The 19,443-nt window shown below is 39.6% G+C and overlaps 2 protein-coding genes across 2 annotated transcripts; both read left to right on the top strand.

The window, feature by feature from the left end:
* Positions 1-7,213: 7,213 nt before the first annotated feature.
* Positions 7,214-14,198, top strand: wnt6a (wingless-type MMTV integration site family, member 6a). The gene is made up of 4 exons (XM_058402213.1): positions 7,214-7,889; positions 9,270-9,490; positions 11,645-11,961; positions 13,335-14,198. Exons 1-4 carry the CDS (start codon positions 7,828-7,830, stop codon positions 13,794-13,796), a joined length of 1,062 nt encoding a protein of 353 aa, XP_058258196.1. The 5' UTR covers positions 7,214-7,827; the 3' UTR covers positions 13,797-14,198.
* Positions 14,199-16,522: 2,324 nt separating this feature from the next.
* Positions 16,523-18,450, top strand: cdk5r2a (cyclin dependent kinase 5, regulatory subunit 2a (p39)). The gene has a single exon (XM_058402231.1). The coding sequence runs from the start codon at positions 16,840-16,842 to the stop codon at positions 17,770-17,772; it is 933 nt and encodes a 310-aa protein (XP_058258214.1). The 5' UTR covers positions 16,523-16,839; the 3' UTR covers positions 17,773-18,450.
* Positions 18,451-19,443: the final 993 nt, after the last annotated feature.

The following is a 19,443-nucleotide window of genomic DNA, read 5'->3' as shown; positions in this document are numbered from 1 at the left end:
CAGAAACCCTGACCTCAAGCTTACTTTTGGACCAAAGCCTCCTTGCCTGACCTCACTAATGCTCTTGTGGCTGAATGGGTGCAAATCCTCAGAGTCACATTCCACAATCGAGTGGAAAGCTTCTCCTGAAGACTTGAGGCTATCATAGCAGTAAAGGAGGGACCAACTCTATATTAACTCCATATTCCATGTCTTTGGAATAAGATGTTCAACAAGTATGTCCACATACTTTTGGCAATATAGTGTACATTTGCTTTGTGATGAGTAAAAAAGCATGAAATGCAAAACTAGTCAAGTCAATCTCCAGTTATCCAAAATATGTTAAATTAAACTATTTAGAAGATAAGGATAGCTAAATAATGAACACTTTAGAAAAACAAACAACAAAATCTTAATTAAATTAAATTACTATTCAATTGTATTAACTAGTCATTTGTATTGCGCACAAAAAATTTTACATTTATTGTCTCAGGTGGGTTAGAGGTCATTTACTCTACTTAGTAATTTTTCTGCGAGAAACTTTAAGAAACTTCAGGCCATGTGGTTCCCATCTCCTTAAGTTCATCTTCCCTGTAATTTTCTTGTTTTCTCTGCTCTAACACACCTGATCAGCTAATAAGCTACTTAACAGCCACTTCTTGAGTGTGTATTAGAGCAGGGGAAGCACTAAAAAATGCAGGACATGGTTACTCCTGGACCATGCAATGAAAGTTTATAGGCACTGGTCATTAAAGGAGGTTTTACCTTAGTCTGTGGGAAGGCTTTGACCCTGTCCTGTAGCACTTAAGAAGTATATTAAAAATAGCTTGCTGGGAGAAGAGATGCTGCTACATATTATCCAATTGAATACTCTCTCTCTCTCATACACACACACACAGTAGCTACCCTTAATATTCCCTCTCCATACAGAAAATTCTCATCTTACACTCAGTAACCAAATGTTTATTTAGTTTTTCAAATAAAAGCTTACAGTTTGTAGCACTGACATTTGCACTAAAACCATATAATGACATTTCACAGTTTTCAAATGCACACGCAACCTTCCTGCTCGCTAGCTTTCTGAAATTTTCAGTGTAAGTCACATCTGGTCCCTCTTTCCTCCCCTTGGCAGTGGCTTTATTTTAGGAATTGCAAAACCTTTTCAGAGCGGTGCTCCCACTGCCAGAGCAAAACCTCCTTCTGTGTTATAACCATTATTAAGATTTATAAAGGGTATCTGACAGTGTGAGGTCCTCTGTAGTGTCTCACGGCTGCAGTGCTCATACTCGGTGCAGTAGAGTTTAAAAATTTTTCCTTCTTAAAAGCTTATCACATTTTTATTTTTAACTAAATAATAAATCAAGTCAGCTGTGGTTAACTCTTTTCCCCAGAGGCCAAAAAAATGGAATTTGCACCTGTTTTGTTGTGCATTGTTCACCATGTTCAGCATTGAATTTTTTTTGTCATGCTCCACCATGGTGCATAATGGTATATCATGTGAAAGTAGACACTCAGGATTTTAGAACTGAATTTATAGTTTTTCATAAGTATTTCTGTTTTTATCTAGCCTACTAGGGGCAATATGTTCATAGGAAAAATGTTTTGGTTGCTTTCACACCAATGTTTCTTCAAAGTAAATGCTATTATCAAACCCATCTCTGCTCTCTGAGATGCCCCAAGTGCTTGATCATAAGCATCTAAAATTTGAAGCTGTTACCTTCAACCATTAAAATCCTGTGTAAAGTTATCCCAAAAATATCTCACAATGAAAGCCAACGGTGTCTGATTCATTTTATATCAGACCTGCAGAAATAAAATTATTCATTTGTTTATACTGATTGAAAATATCTGATGAAATCAATTTCCTTTCTTTTGGTTGAACGGAACACCAGTGTACTGGTAAAAGGGAGATAGAAGAAAAAATAGAAAAAAGAGCTTCAGTGTTCCTTGAGATGGCTGTCTTGCTCTTGTAACTAACCAAATAATTGAAGAATTGAAAAATTCTTTCCAGAGTCGTCGTCTGGTGCATTTAACATACTCTGACAAGCATTTCACCGGACTGAACAAAGTACGTGAAAAATACTGTAGCGGAAATTATCCATGCTGTCTATGAAAAACTCCTGGCTGTAGTTCATCAACTCCAGCTTTTGTAGCAGCCCCTCTGTTGGACATGCATTAATGTAACATATTTAGCTGAAAGCAGCTCATCTGACCAGAGAGAGCTACAGAGGTCAGAAACGGATGACGAATGGACAGAGATGTATGCGTTTATACCTTTGGCTTCAAATGTAAAACAGATGTGTCTCAGAGTGGAGGGGTGCCTTAGAACAACAAGAGGCATGAGTGTGTTTTTTTTTGTTTTTTTTTTACTTTAAGACGATAGATTTGACAAAGCAAGGTCATTTTCATTAACTTGGGAATTTCCAGGTTGGTTTTGCAGGATTTGATGGACATGAATTTATTGAATTCATTCACCTTCTTTATCATAGTGAGAGTCACAGTGATTTTAATGACCAATTTGTTTATCCATCATCATTCATTCATTTTCTGTACCAATTACCACAGTCGTCACACACACACACACACACACACACTACAGGCAATTTAGAGATGTCAATCAGTATACAATGCACGTCTTTTAACTGGGGGTGGGGGGGGACTGGAGTACCTAGAAGAAATCACTGAAGCATAGGGAGAACATGCAAACTCCACACACACTGGCTGGACACTTGAATTAAACCCCAAACCGTGGAGGTTTGAGGCAAACTTGGTAATCAGTAAGCCCTTGTGCCTTTCTCCCAATTTGTTTATGTTTTGTAAAATAGATCCAAATAGTTTTTTTTTAGAAACTATCATGGGCAGGTTAAATAAATAATACCTGCTGGAGCATGCAGGACTGGTCAAGTTTGATCACTCCGTGCTAGTCAAAAATGCTAATAGTAATTCACATCAAAATCCATTAATAGGCATGCATTAAAAGTTAACCGTTGTCGCCATCCAGCCACGTTAGTCCCTTTATATAGCTTGACCACCACATATTTTGCTCGGACACCCATGCAAAGTCCTGAATAATGTCCTCTTTTTATATTTAAACCAAAAAATAGACAAGAAAAGCCAACATTTGCTATATATAGTAGAGTTAAAAAAAATCCCACTAATTCATTTCTTTTTGAATAGCTCCTGGAGCTTTATTCTCTCATTAGCTGGCTACATCTATAGGGATTATCCACTCTGAGCCACTGTAGGTTAATGGTCACTAGGCTTCACTTCAAGTCCTCTAAGCAAAGTAGTTTTAGAAGGATGTAGTTATTGTGTTGTGACACCAGATGGCAGTGATTTCACAAATGTTTCACAGATTTTGCAAAGGAGTAGCAACAGCAGTTCTTGGCATGGATGTAGTTGAAATATTTATTCAGTGTTAAGACATATGATAGGCATTATAAACCTTGTAATAATTAAGACAAATTATTATTACAAGACATGTAAAAATTATGACCTGTTATAAGAATTTGTGTGTAATGAAATTCTGTGATGATTTTTTTGTTGTTGTTAAAAGGACTTTTGGGGTTAGAACTATTTTCATTGACATATTTTTTTTGTTTAACTTTGGTTACTGGGGATGTGGTGGCTTAGTGGCTGGTGTTGGACTACTAAATGGAAGTCTGAATCCCTGGACCACCAAGCTGCCACTGTTGGGCCAATGAGTAAGGTGCCTTACTCTCAGGTGCAAGTAGTTCTGGATAAGGGTGTCTGCCAAATGCTGTAAATGTAATGGTTTCTTCCACAAAGCTGTTTGACTACACACTACCATTAGTGATAGTGGGATTTAACCGTTTCTTTAAGAAAACCATGCAGCAGCACTTTATTCATTTAAACTGTCCAGCTTTCCTACACTCTACTCAAACAGTTTAGGTTGTAAAGCTTTATTCAAATATCGCCATCAATCACAAGATATTACAAGCTGACAAATCAAGTTGGTTCTCTGGTGTAACTGTAAGTCAGCTGTGTTGAATAGATGCACTGCATTCTATAGCTTGAGGCCATTGCTTACTTGCTTACAAATAAAATACTGCATCAACCAACAAACCAAATCTCTTGATTTTGAAAGAATCATATGTGATCCAAGCTTAGGTTCCATTTCCTTAAAAATGCATCATTACTATCACAAAAATATCGCCATTACTTGATACAATTCCCTCAGCCTCTTCACAGTTGCTACTTGACTGTTCGGACATAAGTTTAACACAATTGCCTAGAAACCAGCCCACTTATAGGGTCAAAGTAGCAGGAAACGGACTCTGCAAGGCTGGGCAGAGGTTATTGTCCGTACATTGAGCATTCAGAGAAAGCCATCATAGAATAGTGGGCCCACAGCCAGACATTGTCCATTCATAACAAGCATCTGAATATGATAGTTGTTTACAGTCTCTGGAATAAATGCAGGGAATTTACACCACTGTTTACCAAATAATGTCAGTATGGTCCCACCTTCCATCGGTGGGTGCAATCACATGACTCATGTCACCTTCTTTCTCCTCAACCCCCTTGTTGTTACTGCTAGGAGCTTTTATTTTGGGATTGTGTTCTGAGGCTCACACAGGGAAGACTTTATCAAGAGCTGTAAAAAGATCTGCCTTCATATTTTCATGTAATAAGACACGGTATGTGTTTAGATTGAGCAATTATGCAAGTGTGATGTTTTGTGAAGTGCACATTTTTAGCAATGTCAGTGGAGGATAAGCAGCTGGCAAGACAGATAATGATACGGTTGCCAGGGATGTGGTTTTTATGCCAAATCAGGCTACTTTAAAAATACCCTGCAGCCACCATTAATTAAATCTAATGCATTTTCACAAACAAAGGCAACAGGTATGTTCACACATGAGGTCTGTGATGTTCAGAACCATTTCTGTTGTAAGATGCCGCATATTGCAAAGATCAGGAGAAGGGAAAAGAAGATTATGGAGTGGATAACGTCTGAACTTCAGAAATGCGTGTGCGCCACTGTGACCTTGTTTCCCACACAAAGGTTGAGGAAAAAAAGAAGAAAATGTTTTTTTCCTTTTCAAATGCCTAGATCTTTAGGGGGGTACAATCAGATCTTTTGTGTGTTTTTTTTTAAATGGAACCTGACAGTCCTGGCTTATGATAGACCTTCTCTGTGCACCTTGCACTGACAATTAACAAAGTTAATAATAGTAAAAATAATAATAGTAAAACTGCTCAAAATTATCTGCTAGAATGTATGCTAGATGTTGGTGAATCTCTGCTTCCTATTACAGGGTTACGCTAAACATTCAATAGTATCCTAATTAAGTATTATAGCGTCTTATATAGCCTCTTAACTTGTATTTGAAGCTGCCTAAATCTTGGGTCACAAGATTCATTTACAAAATCCTACAAAATTGTGCTTAAAATTAAGTTACTAGTTTGTTTTTATTGTAGAAAAAAGGACTTACAAAAATAAGAACTAGAAAGCATGATTAAAACACAGTCTCGTGTACATTTGAAATTGAGACCAATTAAATACTTGAGCTGTGGATCGGTCAGGGCCAGAAATCACAGACCGATGGTGACAATGCTCATATTTCTACCTCTTAGGGTGTGTTCTAGAAAAAGGTTCATATTCATATGTATCCAAATATACATATTTATTACATATTTGTGGACACATGACCATCACACCCATAAGTGGGCCTTCCCCAAACTGTTTCAACAAAGGGTGAAGCACATAATTATATAGAATATCTCTGTGTTCTGTAGTATTAATCATCTCTTCACTAGAACTAAGGGAAACATGTTTATGCTTGACAATCTCCCTATACAGGGCCATGGTTTGCTAAGGTTGGTGTGGGAGAACCTTAGTGTCCTTTACAGAACCCTGACCTCTGAAAACTCTTGGGATGAACTGGAACATGCCCCTCTCCTTCTCATCCAACATCAGTGCCCTACCTCACTAATACTCCTATTGATACATGAACACAAATCCCCACAGTCATACCCAAAATCTAGTGGAAAGCCTTCCCAGGAGAGATTATTATACCTGTAAAGGTTATACTAAACCTGAAAAAAAGCATGTGTGTGATGCTACAGTGTCCAAAAACTTTTGCCAAGACAGTGTATACACAGCATAACAATATTACTATTTCATTCCATCTTTCACAGCTGACCTTAAAATGTACCCCTTCTGTGAAATGGGGTTATTTTACACTAATTCAATTCAGTCTTAATTTTTTTTAACTTGGCAGAATGCAGACTGTAAGGGATACAAAACTTATTATCTTCCTATTATGTTTGCAGATATATTCTAATAAAACCTATCAGACTCACTGATATCTAATGAAATTCTTTTTCTTTTTTTTATTTGCTGTTAAAGTGTAGACAAAGCATTGCCTTCTTGGAAAATAGCAGGCATTATTGTGCATACCTTCCAGAAGTAAGAACAGTTGGCACAGGAATATTCAGTATTCAGTGTTTTTAGCAAGATTTTCATTCTTACTACAGTTACTACACGGAAATGACGGGCGTCTCATGCATTATTGCAGCAAGGTTTCTATATCTGCAGTGAGCATTATTTTCACCCCCTTAAATCATTTAATCCATCTGTCCTTTTTGGGGGAGCAAAGTATACTCCTTTAAGATTAAAAATACCAGAGAAAGAGAGCATTCATTGTGCAGAAGTCACATGGTTCTTAATGATGCACAACAGAATAATTTTGTCCATGATGCAATTCTATTATGTAACTGATTCCCAGTCATTTCATAAATCCCATGTAAATACTTTCTACACAGATTTTCTGCATTTTAAGTACATCTTATTTTAGGGTTTAGAAAAAGGTTTTTACCAGCAAAGGTATAACCCTCTATAGGAAACCCTAAAAGTTTTTTTTTTTTTTTTTGTAAAGCCTACAAGTGAGGGTTTCACTTGCAGAGTGTGCTCCTTTGGTAAACTAAGAACTCTTTATTTCTAAGAGCGAGAAACTTTAATCAAAACACAAGCTGTAGGCAAGTCAAAATCGTTTCAGAGACTCATCACTGTCTATTTCTTTTGCCCCTGACAGATAAACTGTTCTCTTGGACTGACACTCAATCCTCTGAGTGGGAGATCAGCAAAGATAAATTAGGGAGGATCCAGTCCCTCCTTTGCCCTCATATTTCAGGAGGGGATTGGAGATTTGGCATCAGGATTTGACATTCATTCTCTTAGGTGTGCAGAGTTCTCACATTTTAACTCCACTTGATAGCACAAGACATTGACATAGCTGGAGGCCTAGAAGGACTTGCCAAGGTCAACAAACAGCAAAGGGATTTTTTTTTTATGAAAAACATACCAGAACTGACATCATAACGCAAAACCAAACACAAGACCTCAATAAAATGTAAAAGAAAACAGACAGAGCTGTTCTGTACTCTCACTTTTCTTTTGAGTGGCACAATTGCACGGCTGTTTTTCTTTTCCACGTCATTAAACGAACGCCAAACTTAGTTTCAGGCTCACTTTGTGCAAAAACGCCTCCAAAGGAACCGGCACGAAGGCGGAACTCACGCGTGCTGCTCTCGCGTGCGCGCCGTGCTGCACGAGTAAACTGCGCTCGCGCTTTTTTCCTCTCTTTACTCTAGGGTGTAGGGTGCTATCCATGTGCACTTCTACCCCAATATATGCACTCACCGGACATCTCCCTCCTGCATCTTTTGGCTTGAACAAATCCTCCTTCCCAGCTGTGCTTCATGAGCAGAGCCTGCGCGGTGGCTGAAACGATGCGAGCTTTAAGGTTCTCTGCTGTTCACGATCACCTGAGTAAAACAGCTGCAGGTGGATTTCACTTATTTTGAACGATTCTCTGCTGGATGATGCTCCCAACTCAAGCGCACCTTCTTCTTGTCTTCACTCTCACCGGTCGCCTGTGGTGGTAAGTTACAACTTAGTATAATATTAGAATAAGCATAACCTGATACATGCACAGGATTAAGTCTAAACTAAATCTAGCCTACTTACGCACTTTGTTACTTACTGCATGCGTCACAGAAAGCAGAGAAATATACTGCACAGAAAGCAGAGAAATATACTGCACAGAAAGCAGAGAAATATACTGCACAGAAAGCACAGAAATATACTGCACAGAAAGCACAGAAATATACTGCACAGAAAGCAGAGAAATATACTGCACAGAAAGCAGAGAAATATACTGCACAGAAATATACTGCACAGAAATATACTGCACAGAAAGCAGAGAAATATACTGCACAGAAATATACTGCACAGAAATATACTGCACAGAAAGCAGAGAAATATACTGCACAGAAAGCAGAGAAATATACTGCACAGAAATATACTGCACAGAAAGCAGAGAAATATACTGCACAGAAAGCAGAGAAATATACTGCACAGAAATATACTGCACAGAAATATACTGCACAGAAAGCAGAGAAATATACTGCACAGAAAGCAGAGAAATATACTACACAGAAAGCAGAGAAATATACTACACAGAAAGCAGAGAAATATACTACACAGAAAGCAGAGAAATATACTACACAGAAAGCAGAGAAATATACTACACAGAAAGCAGAGAAATATACTGCACAGAAAGCAGAGAAATATACTACACAGAAAGCAGAGAAATATACTGCACAGAAAGCAGAGAAATATACTACACAGAAAGCAGAGAAATATACTACACAGAAAGCAGAGAAATATACTACACAGAAAGCAGAGAAATATACTGCACAGAAAGCAGAGAAATATACTACACAGAAAGCAGAGAAATATACTGCACAGAAAGCAGAGAAATATACTGCACAGAAAGCACACTGGCTACTACACAGATTGAAGGAACAATTGCAGGTTTTTATGTGATTACTGAAACAAATGAGCTAAGTTATGAGCTCAAAGCATGAAAGTAAGATAGTAAGAGAGGTTACTCATATCTGAGGATATAGTAGGTTATGCAATAAAGTAAAGCAAAACAATCATTTCACAGAGAAGAGCTCACAGTTTCAAATTTGCCTCAAGCAATAACATTTATAAGATGCACTTCTTGGACTGCTTGGTAATAGAGGTCACTGTTTGCAAAAAAAAAAAAAAAAAAAAAACACATGGTTCATGCAAGTTCATATTGTGTACACAAAACATTTAGAAGACAAACGAAAGAAGAGAAAAAGAAATTCATGTTTGGACAGATCAGTATGTTCAGAAAATTGATCTGTGTGGAGGTGTGTGTGTGTGTGTGTGTGTGTGTGGATGCTCTGAGAAAAGTTCTTAATATTATTCTATGCTTTACTAACTGCAGTGTGACGGGCAGTCCTCTTGTGATGGACCCAAACAGCATTTGCAGGAGGAGTAAGCCCGCAGGAGGTGCATATACTGAATTGTGTCAAACCCAGCCTGAAATAATCCAAAAAGTTGCCAAAGGAGCACGGTTGGCTATACGCGAATGTCAACACCAGTTCCGCTATCAGCGCTGGAACTGTACAGGTCACGGCAAGAGTCTAGGCAAGATCCTGCAACAAGGTGAATCTCACTTTCACTAATGTAGTTATATGTGATCACGTCTCAAGCCAGACGACAGAAGAATTCCAGGAAATTATAGTTTTCGAAAAACAGGGCTTTTATTTATAGAAGGGTAAAACATGTATTAAAGGCATACCTGCAATCAGAGGGTATATTTCTGTGTGGCTGTTTTTGATTTAACTCCTTTGGGATATTTGACAACTTTAATTACATAGTCTCAAATTCTGTAACACTATCACTTTCAGACAAATGAAACTAAATTAAACATGTGCGTTATAGTGTGGTGCTGCTCTTTAGTTATTTCAAAAAACACCCCGATATTTTGAAAGAAGGGGCTGTCTGTTGCTGAAAAACATTTTCTCTTGGAAATGTAACCTGCTTTAATTCCCAGAAAGAGAGCATGGTGGGAGCATTTTCCCAGGGAATGTCTAATATGTAGAGTGATGCTTAGCTACAGGAGGTCAACTCACTCCTTAGTCAAAGATTAGTCACAGCTTAGTGAGGCCTGTAGTGTTACAGACACATGCACACACGCTGTCTGTGTGCTCCGGTATCGTTTTTACTCACACCATCGTCAGCCTCCTGTACCTTTGTACTTAAGGAGAAATTCCATTACCATCATACAGCCTGTAACACTAGAGCTACTGAGTCAACATGTCAGAATATTTCAGTTAGAAAACATCCTCTCAATGTGCTTCTTCTGAGACATGTGAAGCCTCATCTTTTCAGACTGCATTAAATACTTGGAGGAAAACGCAGTCTGCCCTCCTCCACATACATGAGCCTACAAATGCCTATGATTGGCTAACATCTCCGTGATTGATAAGAGAGAGAGAATATACTGCTCCTCCCATGCAGACAGCTTGCCCACATTTACTCCCTTGGCACCTGTGTACAGATGACCATGACTATTGATCTCCCAATGATTGGCAGGTATAATATTTAAAAAAATCCATAGAATTTAAAGAATGTAGCAAAAGACTTTATTTAAAAGAAATAGACTAATCGATAAATCCCACATTCCCTCCATTCCCTTATACACTCCTGTGCTCATGCTGCAAGAGGCTACTTGTGTGATGTATTTGCTCAAGACTTCTCAGACATGAATCAACAAGAGCTTGTTAAAGCATTATTGAAATGCAAGACATGAATGCTTATCCTATGGTAGCTTAACAGAGTAGGGGTTCTCAACTTCAATACTCGGGATTCACAGCCAAGTGTTTCCTGAGCTGAATCAGGTGTATTGGGAGCAGGAAAAGATCTCTCTGAGATCACCTGTGCTAGAGAATTGTGAGCGCCATACAGTTCTTATGTAGGCCAAGAGAGGGCAGGACATTCCACCATCACACTGGTCAGGAGTGCATTAACAGATGACGATCTTTTCCCACCCCATCCATTTGAATTGAAGTATAATACTGTCTTGGTGTGAGTTCCTGGTAGTGACTGCAACTCGAGCCAAACTTTCTTATTGAGAAATGAGAGGCATTCTCTCATCATTACACACCTGTATGAGCAGGGCTTTCAGGAATGTGACATGCAAAAGGTCAGCAATTTGCTCAATTCCGATAGATGGAATGTGGCCTGCGTGAATTCGACACCAATAATTACTGCTTCTTGGAGAACTCCTTGATTCTTACAGAAGAAAACACACCCTTTTGGCAAATGAAGGTGCATCCAGGCAAGTCTAGACAAGAGAGATGTGCAAGGAATACATACACAGTTAGGTCAATAAGGTAATACTTCATAAATTCAGAATGTGTCTTCGGAATGTATGTAGACTATAAACAAGTGTTGTTAACTAAAAAGAGGAGGTATATACATATATTTCAAATGCCTGACAATATGTCAGTCTTCCCCCAGAACTGTAACCACAAAAAAGTCTTTGTTTGTCATAACAGTATGGCCCATGATGACATAGTTTGTGGTTTGGCAATGTTGGAATGGAGGAACTCAATTGACTTTCCTAAAGCAGGCTACAGTAACTCAAACAACCACTCTTTATAACCATGATGAGCAGAAAAGCATCTCAGAACACACAAGACATCAAACCTTTAGGCAAATGGGTTTCAACAGAAAAAGGATGCACTCAAAAAGACCAATGTAATGAGTATATGTAATGTTTTGTGTACATTATGTTATGTGCTTTGTTTTCAGATATTCGGGAAACGGCTTTCATAAATGGCATCATGGCTGCAGGAGTGCTGCATGCGGTAACATGGGCCTGCAGCCAGGGGGAGCTGCTACAGTGTGGCTGTGTGGCTACTAAGAGCTCTTCTGGTAGCCCCAAAGAGGAGGCTACGGAAAGTCCAGTCCTTGCTCTCCAGGATCAGCGCTGGGAGTGGGGGGGTTGTGGGGATGATGTGGACTTTGGCTACAAGATTTCCCGGCAGTTCATGGACACCAGGACGCGGAAGGGCAGGAATGATATCAGGAGCCTGATTGATCTGCACAACAACGAAGCAGGCAGACTGGTACGGAAAAACAGCATGTTTTACTGGTAGTGGTCGGGGTTTGGAAGCATTAGGAAGAAATAAGTTAAAAAGGTCTATCAAATAATACTTGACTGACTAATCAAAATCAGTCTTCAGTAGCCTCTTTGTCATTATGGACCTAGAGCATTTCCAAGGAATTAGGCAGGAATACACAATGCAAGGGACACCAGTCCATCTCAGGGCACCATGCACATATTCACACCATGATGTTGACCACATAGTGGCATGCATGTGGGAGATCGGAGGAAACAGCTCCGGGGGAACAGGTGGAGAGCATACAAAAAATCCTCACAGACAATAACCCCAGTTTAGGATTGAACCAGGGACCATGGAGCTGTTAAATCATGAAAATCATGAAAATCATTCTTTATTTTTATTGGTCAGTTACTTGAAGTTACTTCAAGTGTTTTGGCGGTTATGACTTTGCTAAATACTACACTGTAGTAAACTGTTAAAAAAGCCTTTAATGGTGTTGTGATGGAACTTTGCAGGTCTGTTTACTTAGAAAACACCAGACTATGAAGCCACTGTTTTCAGGATAACGCTTGTGTTTTGGGTCGAGTACAAGTTCCCAGAGCTCGGCAGCCCTCTACAGGAAACTGAAGCATTGTTGAACCAACAACACTGTTCAGTGTGTGTCTCTCTCCGGACTTTAGTGAGCTCTGTGTTTTTGCTTTAATGGGATCTCTGTTTTTGTTAACAGGCTGTTGTTATGATACGTTTTAATAGGTGTACCATTTACACAGTTTTATTCGTGTACACATCCATTTGAGCAATACAGAGCAAAAATAGCTTTAAGGAGTGGAAAATATAGTATAAATATGATATGTAATTAAGTATAATATGTAATGCTAGTGCATATGATCCGTATTGTGTTTTGCATTATTTTGTTACTGCTAACAAAGTGAAGAGTATTTAGAAAGGAGTTTAGTGTATCCATCGTATAAAAAAAAATAATATACATAATAAAATTTCAATATGCAACAAAATTGTTTTTCACAGTCAGCTCCTTTTGAGCATGATTAAAGTTTGTTGAGTAAAAAAAAAACATTACTATTTAGCAAGAAAAATAATAGCTGCATTAAATCAGTTAAGTTCTGCTGTTAAGCTACTATACTACAAGCAAGTGTAAATAAATGGAGTAGCATTTAGTAGACAGATTTGAATTTGTGGTACTGCTTAGCATGTGTTCAATCAATCTTGGACTAAATATCCCCACAAAGATAGGAATATCTGATAGTTTTATCCTTGTAGGGGCATTTGGCTGGTCCCCATTTGGCTTGTCTTTCTTGTTTTTTGTAAACTGTGTTTGTGTTTGTGTGTGTTTGTGTGTGTGTGTGTGTGTGAGGCAGGCTGTAAAGACGAATATGCGAACCGAATGTAAATGTCACGGCCTCTCTGGTTCCTGCACGCTCCGCAGCTGCTGGAGGAAGTTGCCTCTGTTCCGCCAGGTTGGAAATCACCTCATGCAGAGCTTCCGAATGGCAGTTCGTGTGATGGGTGGCAATGACGGCAAATCCATCGTCTCCCTTGACAGGGATGCCCTGCCCCTGGGTGCCCACAGTCTCATCTATTCAGATGAATCCCCAGATTTCTGCGTGGCCAATCGCAGGACAGGATCCGAGGGGACACGTGGTCGGGTGTGTAACGGTACAGAGACAGGGCCTGGAGCCTGTGATTGGCTGTGCTGCAACAAAGGACATGAGGAACACACTCTTGAGTATGAGGAGAACTGCCAGTGCCAGTTTCAGTGGTGTTGTGAGGTACAGTGTGAGCGATGTGCTGTGAGAAAAGAGGTCAATGTCTGCCTTTAGACTTTAAACTGCATTAGATTGTAGTTTCTCTGTCCCAAAGACTAAACTCGGGTCATCATTTGGAAAAATAGGTTCTGCAATGTGTTCTCATCAAGCCAGCATTTCTGAAATTCCCCAAATTCTGACAAATCATTTCAGACGGAGAAACACAGATACATGGCCATTCACTGAGCATTCTTTGAGCCCAAACATTTTTTTTTTTTTTTGCACACATGCAGTCATTTGGGACACGTGTATGTTAGGTTTCCTAAGGAAATCCTAGATCTGCCTAATTTATACAGGCCAAAAAAAATATCTTTTCAAAGACCTGTTGTACGCATTTTATTTAATCTCTGTCATTTAGTCTGTATTTAAATTCCTTATGCTTCCTGAGTGCATTTTCTTTGAATAAAATTCAGTTGTTATTCATTATGTAAAGCTGATTTAAAGACTCATTGTGTGTAGTCTTGGCTTCTAGTCATCCAATACATTCACACACAAGCCACAATGTATTTTTGTAATGAAACACATTAGGAAAAATATTATAACTGCAGTAAAATAGTACAGTTGATTAATTTATTGTTTCATTTTGGCACGAAACATTTTAATGAATGTTTAATATCTTGAAATTTGACACCTATTTTCAAATTAAACATTATGGGCAGCATTTCAACATATTTTATGCTATCTATATATTTTCTGTACTGTGTAGTCTACACAAGGTCACAGGTGGCCTGGAGCCTTGTGGAGGTGAAGGATACCCTGGATGGGGAGCCAACCCATCACACACACACACACACACACACAATTTAAATAAATATTGCAATCAGCCTACAACAGATGTCTTTGGACTGGGGGAGGAAAGCAGAGGAACTCCCAGAGAAGGGGGAGAGCATGCAAACACAGAAGGCAGAAATCCAACCCCTAACCCCAAAGGTGCAAGGTAAACATGCTATCCACTAAGCCACAAAGCCTTCATGTTATAACCTTTGCCAAAACATTATTCACAGTCAATATCTTACCTTAGTCTTCAGTCTTGCCCTGCCAACTCCTCTTTGATAAAACTTTGATATTTTCTCAGAGTCTCACGTTATCTGGGTTGAGGCTGCAGGCAGCATTTAGACTATGCAATACTGCCATCTTCTGGGATAATGCTGTATATGCGAACAAACTGGGAGTGTACAGGGAGTGTAAAAAATGGAAATATTTCATTGCGGATGAAAATGTTTGCTGAGTAAATTAGATGATAGAAATGTTTTTTTCTTGTGAGTGTGTACAATCAATGCATTTGAATGTGTTATTAGTTTTGGGGGAAAAACACTATGAGATAATTTTACAAAACAGGGAGGCATGGACCTTTTTTGTACAGTTTAGTCTATGAACATCATTCTTATAAGTCTTTTTTTCATAGTGCTGAAACACAATTTGCTGCTGTCACTTAGTACATTTATCAAGTATCAACTTTGTTGAAACGTGTAACTCTGGACTAAACTGAGATTATATACAGTATGACATTTGGTATTGGAATGAATTAGGATGTCAGTATTTGTTTTTTACATTTGCTAATGAAAATTACTTAGATTAGCAAATTTTGTCAATAGAGTTTACGATTCTGGTTTAATTGCTATAATTTTATATAGTGCGTCTTAGTGGGTTAATAGAGACTAGCTGTTCTGTGCTGTTTGTTTGTTTTGTTGTTGTTGTTGTTTACATACATTTTAATTCATTATTAATCGATTAATCATATTGGTCTACCCACAAGAAATTTTATTTAGAACAATTAAAAAAAACTTTAGGTAGTCCTGTCTACAGCCTTTATTGGGCAAATATGTCGGCCATGTAATTTACACCTCTGCCTTAGCCAGTTACTATTGTCCAGTGTTGTAAAGAAGAAAGATAGAAGACAAAATTGGAAAATAAACACACGTGTGCTTTATAACTACCTAGATACCTGAGGTCTAGCACAGTTAGTGGACTTAGTCTTTGGTAACCGCACTGTTCTTGCCGTCCAGTTGTGAAGCCCTTCTCTCGCACACTGCCAATGGCACTACTATAAACTGACCACTAGAGGGAGGAATTGCATGGCTCTGTGAATTTTGGCCCTACTTGTGATGTGAGAACAGTTACATTGCTTCACACCTGGCCGTGGGCTAGTTTCAGGTGAATTTATATGAAGGTCTTCGAGATATATCAGGGTATTTTGCTTAATGATGAATTGAGATTAAATCGATTATAATGATGTAAAATAATTTATTGATGATATTTTTCTTCTGGTATATACTGCATCCACAAGTAACTTGCATGCAGATGCTAACAAGGATTTTTTAACCAGATATTCGTCACTCAATCTCTGCAAGCAGGTGTTTTTTTTCCGTTTCCCTCCCTCTCTGTTCCACCATTACTCTGTCAATTCTGGCAAATTAATTAAAGAACTTGTCATTAAATCAATGTACTAGCCTATGACCTGACAAGTTGTGACGTCACCCTGCCTTTGGCTTATATTGTACTATTTTTTGCTGGTGTTGGATAAAATCCAAAAAAAAGAAAAAAAGAACTATAACCTGAAGCAAAAAATAGAAAACTGTGAAACAGAAGGTCTAACCCATATGATGCGCTGAGAAATAGGTAGACGCTGCTTTTATAGCTCCTCCTGGATTGGTGGAATAATTGATCAATCATGGTGCATTGACCAGGGATTGGCCGAGTGGGGAGGCTTATCCCGGCTTACGGGTCTTTGCCGTGTGTGTTTTTGCCCGGCTACACATCTCAGGTCCTGCCCATTCCTCGCGCTCGGTAAAGGCTGCGCGCGCAGCGGGATGCAGAAGGAGTGGCGGAGCGCGCGCACGAATGTTGCAGACTCACATATTTTATAGGCACCGTAATCTCTCCGATTCAACATCTGCCGATTTTTTTCTCCTTACCGCCTGTGCAATGGTCCGGTGAGTCGTAAATGGACGAGAATCTCTGACTCTGAAGTCGCACCTCCCCGGCGCAGTCTACGGGACATAAGGCGAGAGACATAGCATTCCAACAGGCCGGTGGGTGTTGGTCGTCAACCGCAACGATGGGCACAGTGCTCTCCATTTCCCCCACCTCCAGGAAAGGAGGGATTCTAGACGAAAAACCGGATGCTGGACACGGTGCCAGTGGCAAGACGGAGAAAAGCCTAAAGCGTCATTCCGTTCTCATATCAGCCCTGACGTGGAAGAGGTTAGTGGCCGCGTCGGCCAAGAAGAAGAGTGCCAAAAAAGTGAACCCCAATCCTCCAGTTTCTCAAATCAGTAACCCCGTGGACCAGCTGAACACCGAAAATCTCAAGAAATCACAATCAGGCTCCGAGCGCAAAAAGCCTGGACCGCTAGCAGTGCCGGTTCCGACTGTTCCAGATAAAAGCCTTCGCACCAATCAAACCCAAAATGGCTCACAGAACGGAAAACAACTTCTCCCGGTCCAGAGACAAGCCAGCACACGCTCGATAATCTCCCCACGACGCGTGATTGTCCAAGCGTCCACTGGCGAACTGCTGCGCTGCTTGAGCGAGTTCATGTGCCGCAGGTGCTACAAGCTCAAAGAGCTGAGCCCCAACGAGATCATCCTGTGGTTCCGAAATGTAGACCGTTCGCTGCTTATTCAAGGCTGGCAGGACCAAGGTTTTATCACACCTGCCAACCTTGTGTTCGTCTATCTGCTGTGCCGGGAAGCCGTGACCGAGGACATCAGCAGCGAGTACGAGCTGCAGGCCACGTTCCTCACCTGCTTGTACCTGGCCTACTCTTACATGGGCAACGAGATCTCGTACCCGCTCAAGCCTTTTCTGGTTGAAACCAACAAAGAGGTATTTTGGGAGCGCTCGCTGCGCATAATTGACAAAATGAGTGCCAAAATGCTGCAGATCAACGCCGACCCGCATTTCTTCACCGAGGTTTTCCAGGACCTAAAGAATGAAGGAGGTTCGAAGGACACTAACGCCAAATGGACAAACACCTTGGATCGCTAGCTTTATTTTAACGCGAGAGAGAAGCTCTCTGTTAAGCTCCTCATACACCCCGTCCATGAAGGGTGAATTGAATGTAGGGCCCTGAACGGGAGAATGCGTGAGGTCTGTTTCACGCTATGTACTGCCGGTGAATTTAAAAAAAGGCTGCGTCTCCAAGACAGGGGTTTCATGTTATTATATGTGTATAATAACCACCACACTGACCCCGTGAATGTCATCCGGGGGTTTCTGGGGGTCTACTTCTAGTTTACTTATAATGCATGCTTAAAGTATTCTAAGTGTATCTTCGTTGTGGCTTTTAAAGAAAAAAAAACGAAAAGAAAAAGAAAATGCTACCTGGTGCCGGGCTACAGTAAGAGGTGTATAAAATGTTAGCTTGTGCGTCAGTGTTCAGATCTTTTATTTCTCTATCCATTTGAAACTATTTTTGGCGCTAGAGGCTAGACGCGATGTTATCACTGATTCCGAGCGGTCCGTGGTGCTGGCCTCCGACACACACACACACACACACACACAAAATACAACACACTGCTCACGTGTTCCCTGATGCTATCTATTTAAACGTTGAATGTACCTATTTTGCAACAAAACAATTCTCTACCGTCCAATGTGCCAATTGTTATAGTATAAAACGTATGTTTTATATTGTATATTTGAAAATATATGAATAACAAATATGATCGGGGTCCTTTTTTATTTCTTTACTATTTGAAATGATAATTTGCTTTTTCTTAAATTATGATGTGTTTTCAGTATTGACGTGCTTACCCAGACTGGATTGGGAAAATGGAAAAACTTTAGATTTATTTAGATTTAGTTATTTGCTCTCTCAGATTTGACTGGTGAGTCAGGGTTCTGTTGACACCACGCATAAACAAGCAACAGTTTAGTTAGATATTTCTGTCATTCCTTGGCAGGCACAGGACGGCCTTGTCATGATCGAGAGATAATCATGCGGATAAAGACTATTACAGCACCCTGACACTAATCTTAAATCTAATCCTTTGATGATATAACAGTATTTTGGTGGATAGCCTATTTTTGCACTTGTCTAGCTAATTCTAGACAAGAGGATAATAATTTTTTTTTTAAATATTTATGTATTAGCTTGTTTGTTTGTTTGTTTATGTATTTAAAATCAGAGCAGGCCCCAGTTTTGAATGGTTGTCTCGGTCGCTGACCGTGGTGCTGAAAACGTGAAACCTCGCTCCATTTAAAATCACACTTGACACTTTCCCCCCCAAAACAAATAATTATTTGAAGCTAATCTGCTCCCAGAACAGCTAATGCTAGCTCTAGGGTCTATTTAACACAAAACAGAAGGTTTAGTTTTGCACTTGAGAGGTCACCTTTCCCAGACACGACACAGTGTGGTGTAGTCTGTGAGATTACGAATAGTTAAAAATCAATAGCCTGCAATGTTAACAGCAAGATGAAGAGCGGGTTGAATTTCTAAAGAATCCTGAATATCTGGCTTTTTAAAAGTAAGATCAATGTTTGCATGCACCCTGGAAGGAAAATGTATCATTACTGAAATTTCTAAAAGGCTAATTGCGGCCTCTTTGCTTCATCAGCACAGGTCTTTTGCAACAGATGTACCTAGGCATTGTAAGACTGATGGTGGGGGTTCGCGTGACTCATTGCGAGAGTAAAATAAAGCAGTAAGGTTCT

This window comes from Hemibagrus wyckioides, linkage group LG11 (assembly GCF_019097595.1).
Source record: "Hemibagrus wyckioides isolate EC202008001 linkage group LG11, SWU_Hwy_1.0, whole genome shotgun sequence".
In the NCBI taxonomy this organism is placed as follows: Eukaryota; Metazoa; Chordata; class Actinopteri; order Siluriformes; family Bagridae; genus Hemibagrus; species Hemibagrus wyckioides.
Note: the sequence above shows the minus strand (reverse complement) of the source record. Positions and strands in the feature narration are given on the sequence as shown.